This window comes from Nicotiana attenuata, chromosome 12, assembly GCF_001879085.1.
Source record: "Nicotiana attenuata strain UT chromosome 12, NIATTr2, whole genome shotgun sequence".
NCBI lineage: Eukaryota > Viridiplantae > Streptophyta > Magnoliopsida > Solanales > Solanaceae > Nicotiana > Nicotiana attenuata.
In genome coordinates, this window is record NC_032000.1 from 35,331,351 (window position 1) to 35,341,834 (window position 10,484).

At 36.5% G+C, this 10,484-nt stretch overlaps 1 protein-coding gene across 1 annotated transcript; it reads right to left on the bottom strand.

Annotated features, from left to right (window-relative positions):
- Positions 6,758 to 7,917, bottom strand: LOC109236223 (F-box protein SNE-like). The gene has a single exon (XM_019402419.1). It carries the CDS (start codon positions 7,463 to 7,465, stop codon positions 6,941 to 6,943), a length of 525 nt encoding a protein of 174 aa, XP_019257964.1. The 5' UTR covers positions 7,466 to 7,917; the 3' UTR covers positions 6,758 to 6,940.

Below are 10,484 nucleotides of genomic sequence, written 5' to 3' on the forward strand. Positions count from 1 at the left end.
TCATCTCTCACTTAGGTTTAAAACATGCTGAATTCATAGTTAACTAAGTCAGTAGCGATAGCTTAGTAGTAAGATTAATTGTCTATGTTAATGCATTGACATCATTTGATTTTCTTTTCCTTTTGTTTCCTCTTTCTTTTTCTGTCTTTTTTTCTGGAAGGTCTGTTTTCAGAAGTTTTTGTTTGTTTAGATTTTTCTACTGCTTATTGGGTTGGATTCAAATTGGGTTGGTTAGTGCAGAAGCCCAAGGAGAGTATTAAGCATGTTTGGCTATGTGACCCAGATTTTTAGTATTTTTTGAAAGGTAAATAACAGACGTTAAAGGGTATTTAGGAGATTTGGATTGAAAGAATCTTTCATAACCACCTAAGAAGGTTCTAGGAAAGTGAGGAATAGGTTGATTAAACAATTGGGTTAAAGATTGGGGGTGGAAATAAACAAAAATAGAATTGAAGAGAGGTGGGAATGAATTAAGAAAATCAGGTCTTGCTGCCCTAGAAACCTGCTATAAAAGCTCATTTTACTCATTTTTTTTAGAGGGGGGAACAGAAAAAAAGGGATACAGCTGCTATGAATTCTAAGCTCCAAAGTTGAGCTTTAATAGCTAAAATACTCCAAAAACACAAGAAAAAGCAATCAAAAAGAGAAGTTTGAAAGCTTACTGCCAACCTAATTGGTTTACTGCATAAATTCTGGGTTTGAAAGCTGGTGTGGTTTGAGGAAATTATTGGTTCTACTGTCGTTGCTTCTGCTACTGTTGCGCTGATTGTTGTTGCTTCATTCCAACTTCAGACTTATTTTCTATTCTGTTGCTTTTTGCTGTAATCAGGTACGCCTCTTGAACTTGGGATTACCAATTGGATATGAGTCATGTTTGTATGGAAGAGACAGGCATACTAAGGAATTGAAAACTCAACTATGTTCAGGCTTTCAATTTTGTATTTTTCAAGTCGACTAGCTACTTTTTCTCTTTTCTCCAGTTTCATGTTCTTCCATATCTGTTATTCCAAGTTGATTTTTGGAATGTTTAAAGTTTTAACTACTGAATTTGTGGTGTGATTGAACTTTGTTCTTCATAAGAATGTGATTTAAGTTTTGTACCGATTTAATTTGTATCACTGTCTGATATGAAAAATGGTTGGAAAATTAAGTGCTCAAGTACCGATATAAGTATGGAGCAGTATATGTTTCTTAGCAGGCTTAATTTTGTTCTTATGACATCTCTTGTCGTCTAGGACTGTAGTGCATTACTGTGATAGGCGCAAGACGAAAAATATTAGTTTATGCGTATCTACTGCACTCTTTGCTTCATATTTTGCTATTTGTTTTCATTTGGTGATGTTAGTCTTTGTAATTGATAATTTAGATTCTTCCAGGCTCAATAGCCCACATAGGCCCCATAATGAGTAATTGTAAGTATCTTTCTATTACTTAGTGATGAAATTGGTCTCGTAAATAATCCTTAGTATGGAATCCTACACTTTTTCCGCAAAAAGAATTTCCATAACCTTTAGTTTTTTTTTTTTTTTTTGCAATAATATCAAACTCAGTTTTAGATATGAATACCCTTAGTTCGCTTTAATTTGAGTACAAATTCTTTAAATAAGTTGAGGTGTGCCATCCAATCACATAGTTCATGGCCCTCACATCAATATCTTAACTAATGTAGAAAAATACTTTGAACTTTCGTAGTTTGCTTTAGGCACGCTAATTAAATAAATTATCATAACTACGGGTACGGTTCCCGTGACGTAGTTGTGATACATAATTTCCAAATCCGGGGGTACATTTATGTCACCCGGCCACAAGTTAATCTCGTTAATAAAATAAACATGTTGTAGATCGTGGGTACGGTTCCCGTGACATGATTCGCAATGTGTAATCAAACAATTAGCTGTATGACAATCGTGCATTATTAAAAGTGGTTTTCAAAAGGGATAAAAATGCACATAGGTTTCAAAGATGTTTTAAAATCAGATAAATAGGCCAATAATAATAGTTGAGCGACCGTGCTAAAACCACGGAACCCGGGAATACCTAATACCTTCTCCCGGGTTAATAGAATTCCTTACCCGGATTTCTGTGTTCGCAGACCATAAATAAGAGTCAAACTTCCTCGATTTGGGATTTTAAATCAGTGTCTTGGGACACTATAAATTATCCCAAGTGACGACTCTGAATTTGAAATAAATGATCCCGTTTCGATTATTGTCACTTTAATTGGAAAAACTCCCCTATACCCCTTTTCGGGGTAGAAAAAAGAGGTGTGACAGGTACTTCTCAAGAAATAGCTGAGAGAAATGGTCCCAAGTAAGAGCCAGCTACCCAGCTAGTCTGGCCAACATATAATCCCTCCACTATTTCTTGGCGGAACCCGACAAATGAAATGCAGCAAAGTCGACCCCATTGATCTCCACTATCCCCATGTTCCGTAACACCTCACAACAGCCGTCCAGATAATCCTAGGATCCTCTAAAGATGCACTGCAGAAGTGAACCGGGAAAAGCCTGGTAAACCATTCCAATCTCTACAAGGCCTCAGAAGACATAGCCGATCCATCACAGGTATGTGCTGCAACACCCGGGTGAACTATCCCTACGGGTGGGGTTGCTGGTGTCTGAAACTGAGGAGCCATCTGCTTTCTAGTGTGGGTCGTGGGAGTCTGTGCTCCTCCCCCAGCCTGAGAGATGGCTGGTGCTATAGGAAATGTTCCTTCCTATGCCACACTCTCCATGAGGCCCACTAGACGGACCAAAGCATCCTGAAGTACCGGGGTGGGGATGAACCCCTCTGGGACCTGAGCTGGTCCTGTTGGAACGGTCTGGGCTGGAGCCTCCTCATCAAACTCTACCTGAGGCTCCACCGGTGGTGCTGCTGCTCGAGCTCTGGGCTGAGCCCTGCCCCTGCCTCGGCCTCTGCCACGGCCTCGGCCTCGTCCTCTGCCCCACGTAGGAGCTGCAGCTGGGGGCTCTGGCTGCTGCTCAGCTGAAGATACGGTACGTGTCCTCTCCATCTGTAAAAGAACAAGAGTAGAAGAGCCCAATTAGCATTTGAGAGAACAAAATCGCACGATAGAGAAGAATGAAAGTGAAATTGTTCCTAGACTTTGTAGCCTCTGGGAGATAAGTACAGACGTCTCCATACCGATCCTCCAGACTCTACTAAGCCTGTTCGTGAATCGTGAGACCTAGGCAACCTAGTGCTCTGATACCAACTTGTCACGACCCGAAATCCCCACCATCGGGACCGTGATGGCGCCTAACATGACACTTGCTAGGCAAGCTAACGTTAGAGATTTATTAGCCAATTCCTTTATGTTTCAGTGATTAACAATAAACAAGCTAAAACCAGTCGAAATGAACACGGAAGTAAATAAATAACAACTTTGATTATGTACTATTACTACCCAGAATCCTGAGTCACAATTCACGAACATTCTAAAATTTTTACTACAAGTATTTGTCCGAAAGAAAATACAACTATTTGCGAAATAAAGAAAATAGTAAAGTATGAGGAATAGAAGGGGACGCTAGGGCCTGCGAACGCCCGGAAGGTCTACCTTGAGTCTCCTAGCTGACAAATCATATAGCCAACCTCTCGATCAGCTCGAACCAACTCCAAAATCTGCACAGGAAGTGCAAAGTGCAGTATCAGTACAACCGACCCCATGTATTGGTAAATGCCAAGCCTAACCTCAACGAATGAGTGACGAGGCTATGGCAGGGCAATCACAATATAACCTACATACAATATATAATAAAGGCAGAAAGAAAGACAAGATAAAATAGAGCAGTAACTTACAAGAAGTGAATACAGTTCTCGAAGCATATCATAGTGTTCGGCTACTATTAAAATATCGTACAGCTAACACAGTCAAGGAAAAGTATAAACATATAGGTTGTTGCGGCGCAACCCGATTCCACCGTACATCTCATATTCCTCCCTTATTTCCGCTTATTAACATAAACAACTGAATATAAGTAAAAGTGTTGCGGCGTGCAACCCGATTCCACCATATCACAATAATCACATTCACAGTTCTCCCTTATTACACCACAATTAACCCTTATTACACCTCAATTCACCCTTATTACACCCGTTGCGGCGCGCAACCCGACCCCACCATATCAGTATCAGTTTTTCAGCAACAATTTCACAATTCAAATCACATAACTCTTTACGAGGCTTAACTTCCAACCAAAGAATTAGAAAGCTTGTACACTATGAAACTTTACACAAGTAAAACTACTCAGCGTGACCAATCCAGAATATATCATGAAGTACCGATAACCAGCCTAAGCAGATGATAGGAAACAATGAAGCTAAGAAATAACTAATACCTTCAACAAAAAGAGCAATGTCTATCAGGTAGCAATTAAGCATGGAAATACAAATAAAGCATGTATCAATTATGACAGGGAGACAGACAATATGAGAAGAACGGGAAAGAAACAGGCAAAAAAAGATAAATTGGCGGGGCATATGTACTCATCACCTCACATATACGCCGCTCACATGGATGTCATATAGCAAATAAGTCAAGGGTTCCTAATCCCTCGAGTTAAAGTTAGACTCGACACTTACTTCGCTCCACGGGCCACTCAATGCTCAATTACCGTTTTTCCTCCAGTATCCACTTCCAAAACACATGTATCTAGCCACAATTAACTCAATAACATCAATTATTTCTATTGGAATCAACTACAATGCATAAATTTATATTTCTCAAACTTTCCCCCAAAAAGTCAAAAATCGACCCCGGGCCCGCTTGGTCAAAATCCGAAGTTCGGACCAAAATCCATTTACCCATTCACCCCCGAGCCCGTATATATAATTGGTTTTGGAATTCGACCTCAATTCGTGGTCTAAATCCCCAATTTGCAAAAACAGCCAATTCTTCCTAAATCCCAAGTTTTCTACCATGAAAGTACAAAGATTAGGGGTAGGAATTTAATGGGAGATGTTAGAAATGGAAGAAAATGAGTTAAAGAGTACAAACCTATGATTTGATGCTGAGTTTCCCTTTAAAATTGCTCCTAGGCCGAGTTCTAATGGAAGTGTTATGAAATTTTGGGAAAAATCTCGCTACTATTCTGTTTTAAGTCACAGGTGTCAGGCCTTCTTCGCGTTCGCGAAGGGCCTGCCGCATTCGCGATGAGCGACAGCCTGAGTGGCTTTCGCGTTAGCGAGTCCTCATCCGAGTTCGCGAAGGCTGCTCCCCCCTGGCCTTCGCGTTCGCGAGCCAATGCTCGCGTTCGCGTAGAAGGATAACTGACCCCTCCCCCAGGTCCCATATGCTTCGCGTTCGTGTTGAACTGGTCGCCTTCGCGAAGGGTAAGGCCCCCATCGCTCCGCATTCGTTACCAAGCCTTCACGTTTGCGAAGAAGAAAAACCAAGCCCTCCCAGTTTCTACTTCGCTTTTGCGAGAGTACCTTCGCAAACGCAAGAAGGAAACCAAAAGGCACCTGAAACAGTAGAAAAACCAGATTTTCTAAGTCCAAAACATCCCGTAGCCTATCCAAAATTCACCCGAGCCCTCGGGTCTCCAAACCAAACATGCACACAAGTCCTAAAACAGCATCCGAACTTGCTCGCGCGATCAGATCACCAAAATAACACCTAGAACTACGAATTTGGCACCAAGTTGAATGAAATTTTTAAAAAAGCTTTAAAACTTCTATTTTCACAATGGACATCCGAATCACGTCAAACTAATTCCGTTTCTCACCAAATTTCACAGACAAGTCATAAATAATATAGTGAACCTGTACCGGGCTCTGAAACCAAAATACGGATCCGGTATCAACAAGATCAAATATAAATAAATTCTTAAAATCATTAATCTTTCAAACTTTTAATTTTTCATCAAAATTCCATATCTCAAGCCAGGGACCTCAGAATTCGCTTCCGGGCATATGCCCAGGTTTTATATTTCGATACGAACCCAGCAACACCGTCAAAATACGAATCCGGGTCTGTTTGCTCAAAACGCTGACCGAAGTCAACTAAAATTAACTTTGAAGGAAAAATTCTTATTTTTATCAGTTTTTAACATATAAGCCTTCCGGGTCAATACCTGAACTGCGCATGCAAATCGAGGAAGTCTAGAATGAGGTTCTAAAGGCTTCAAAACGCCTTTAGAACACGCGCTTCGTTGTACTACTTTAACTACATATTTAGCATGTTATAGTATATGTTAGTGTATTTATTATTTGTATTACAAAAGTGTTAACGGGTTACATTTATATTATTTAGATAGTAAATATAAAAGTGATTCATAATTTTAACCAATGTTGACCTAATAACCGACCAACTTTGGTCGGTTATTTTCCAGAAAATAAAATATACCGACCAAAATTGGTTGGTAAATGCTTCCCTAGCATTAACCGACCAACGTTGGTCGATAATTTTAAATATAAATTTCTTAAATTTTATAAAATATTTTGAACAATAATATAATTATTAAAATTTAAAAAATTGGGTCAACATTACCGACCAGAGTTGGTCGGTAATGTGAAAGTTTCTTTGACTAAGCAAGTCTGACCAGCTCGGTCAACTTGTTGACCAATTTACCGACCAACTTTGGTCGGTATTTTTTTAAAAATAAGCGTAAAATATTTTTTTTCCAGTTTGCCTCCAAGCTGGACGGTTTTTGGTCGCTTTTTTTGACCGACCAAATTTTGGTCGTTTTTTTTTTTGCGTATTTCTACTAGTTGAACAAGATAAACAAAAAATAATCTATCAGAATATTAACTGATTTTCTTTATTTATTGCTAGTAATAATTAATAATACTCCATTGGGAACAAATACAAGAAATTTCAATTACCAAAAATGAAAAATAAAACTAGCAAACATAAAAAGATGACCTTGCTTTATCTAATATGTCATCGTTCTTTTCGCTACCTTATACTTATAGTGATCGAAATGATTTCAACTTTTCAAACGTTCACGGCGTTGCAAAGGAACATAAGCGACGATGCTGCCGCAGCGCCACCGCTACCTCCACCTCTGAGTCTTCCTCCGCTGTTTCCACCACCGCTACCACCACCCAAAAACACCCTTTCATAATAATCCACACAAAACAACGATAACGAAAGTTCCACTTCATGCCGTGTCCAAACTCTTCTAACAACTTCCGAGTCAGACTCCTTTCCTATTTTCCACTTCTTCAGTCGGTCCAAAACTGGCCTAACACACACCATGTACAGTCTCCGGTACCCTCCTAGAGCCAACACCACCGTCTTTACACCATCCGGAGGCGGCGACACGTGGCGGAAGCAGAGGTGTTCCCAGAGAGAGTCGTTCCTAGTGATGGAACACCAAAGTCTACAAACACATGCAGCAACCCCTAAGGAGCCACCATCCAGCCTTTGCAATATCTCTATCAGCACGTCAATATTGTCATTGATGAAAAAATTGGTACCCTTGTGTTCATTTTCGCCCTCCTGTTGCAGTTGCACCATTTTCTCTCTAACAAACAGGAGTAAAGATCAGTCTAGGTCCAGATAAATGAAAGATGTTTCTGGGACTAGTTTCTGATAGGATCTATCCTAGCTCGAAGGAAAGAACAACCAAAGTTGCACACTCCAAAAATATATGGATTCAAATCAGCTAGTATTCGATGAAATATGGGGAATTTTTTATACTGGAGTTCCAAAACTCAGAAAATTAAGCCAATGATATTTCAAGAAAATAGAGTGTGGGTTAATGGGTATTTGTAGTCAGGAAATTATAGCGTTTTGACTTGGGAGTGTGAGTATTTGTTTTTTTAGTGTAGCGTAAGGAGTAGGGGTGATAGGTATCGAGGAAAGAAGAGAAAAGGCCAAAAGGAAAAGTTTCGAGGCAAAGAAACTAGAACCAAGAATCCAAGACTAGCGTTTGAATAGAATAGGGCTATGGGAAGTGGGAGGTAAAATTATTGTTTGTCGTTTTTGCAGTTTGCAAAGTTCAATGTTTAAATGACCGACTCTCGGAAGCTTTGGGTCCGAGTGTGTAAGAGAGAAATAAGTCAAATGTGAACGTTATGCTGTTGTGTAGTAAGATGTTGCTTTTTCGAGGTTAGTGTTTTTAGCTTAGATGCAACATTGATGAATGAAATGTTGCAAGTTATCGTCTCTACATATGTCGATATATGCATCCTCGTTTCACGAATTCTTAAAATTAATACGTCTTCGAAGGACAACAAAGGAGAGTCCGAAACTTTTCTAATGTATTTTTGGACAAAAAATACGTTTTTATTACTAAAAAAAAGTTACCTAAATACCTACTGCGAATCTATATCTATACTATATTAAAAGCACCAAGGCCCTATAGAAATGTCGTTCGCCTTTTTTACCCTTCGTAAGTGCATTATATGTTGGATATAATTATAATTATAATAACTATTTTTTTGGGAGAAAAAATAAAATTGTCGTGTACTTACTTAGAGTGTACATTGTTTGGGATTCTTTGGTTTTTGTTTCCTTTAGCTTTAGGATTCTTAAGATTCTTTTTTTTTTTTACTTATGGTATTTTTCTTTCGTTGTCCCTTTTTGTACTGGTCTATTGTTCCTTTTGTGTCTATTTAGGATTCAATATCTATGGTCTCTTTGGTGTAGGTTTAGTATGCAATATTTAAATTGGTTAGTTATTTTTATTTTTGTATTATATTCAATATTTTTCGCATTATATTTAGTCACGATATTAAATTATAGTAAAACTTTTTACTGAGAATAAAATTTCAAGCTATATTTTTCATTGGTCAAGTTAATATCTGGAAGTAACATTTAGAATAAGGCAACATCTATTATATCATAAATGATCACATAAATAATCGTAATCTCTAATTTTCAATCAGTGCACAAAAAATTTAAGATTGTGTTCCATAATAATATATAGTTAAGAAATGCAACAATCAACTTTTCACTAATAGTTTTTTCAAACAGTTTCGTTTCGTTCGAAGAGGTAGTCTAACCAATGGAACAATATTTGGTAATTTCTTCAAATTTCGTTGATTAATCTTACATTATGAATAATATTCTACTCTTATTGGCTATATAATTCTTAGTGGTAATTATTTATATAGTTAGCCAAATAGAAGCAACAATTATCGGTTTCATAATTTTATAATTTTTTTGTTAACTTTTATTTTATAACTCAAATATAACTTTTAAAATAATATTATGTGATCTTCAAAAAAAAAATCCTTGAGTCGAGGTTCACGCGCAACGCGTATCCTGACACTGGTACTATATTAAAAGCACGAAGACCTTAGCGAAATATTGTTCGCCTTTTTCACCCTTTAAAAGTAGAATTCACATTGGATAAAATAGTAATTATAATGTAATTATTTTCCTAATATCTATGACTTTAAAATTAACTAAATTTTACTTATTAAATACTTCCTTATTCGAACTATGTAAAAGCTCTTAATATTTAGGAATCTAAAATTGAATAAGATTTTACTTAAAAAATTTCTTATTTAAATTGTATAACTATTTTCCTTAAATCTGACTTTTCCACGTGTCTAAGTTGTTGATATTTCCATGTTTCCTTAAGTCTGACTTTTCCACGTTAGGAATGGTAGTGTAATGAAAATATTTTTCCAATTTTTTTCTTAGTTTTAATTTTATAGAGCTAAACACCTAAGAATTATTAAGCATGTTTTCAAATTCTAAATTTTGTATATTTTTTGGACCGTGTGAGTAGTGTTAATTCTAATTTTTCACATATGCACAAAGAGTGCTAGCGAAATATCGTTCGCCTTTTTACCCTTTAAATGTAGAATTTACACTGGATAAAATAGTCATTTAATTAATTTTCTAATATGTAGGAATATGCATTTAATTATTTTCCTAACAACTAGCACTTTGAGTTTTTAATGTTATCATTTAATTATTTTCCTAAAATTTAGTACTTTGAAATCAACTAAAATATTAGTACTTATTAAATATTTCCTTATTTGAACTAGAATTATTTTTCTTCAATTATATTTGAACTCCTTTCCTTGTGTGTATGGACGTACAATATTAATTTGAGATATGATTGTCACTATAAATTTGTGAATCAATTTTTATTTAAATTAAGGGTTTTACCACTTAAAAATATTTTTTCCCCTAAGACTCTTACTGTTGTGTATATTTGAAGAGTAGTTAGCGTAAAATATAAATATGATAAAGAAACTTAAAAATGCAAATCTTAGATGCTTTGAAGTGCATTATGCATTTATAATTACCTCCAAGATCATCAAACAAAGTTAATAACCATTCATATATTATAGAACAATACTATTAAATATTTAGCTTAGGGACTTGGTTTACCGCAGTTTAAAGCAATTTAGTTATAATTTTATTTCTTTGACAAATGTAAATTTTATTTTTCAAAGCAATTTTATTTTTATTTTGTAAATTTTTAAATATTTAGAACTTCAAAATCAGCTAAAAGTTTGGTTATTTACTTTTTACTTATTTGAATCTTGCAAGAACTCCTGATATTTAGGGATTT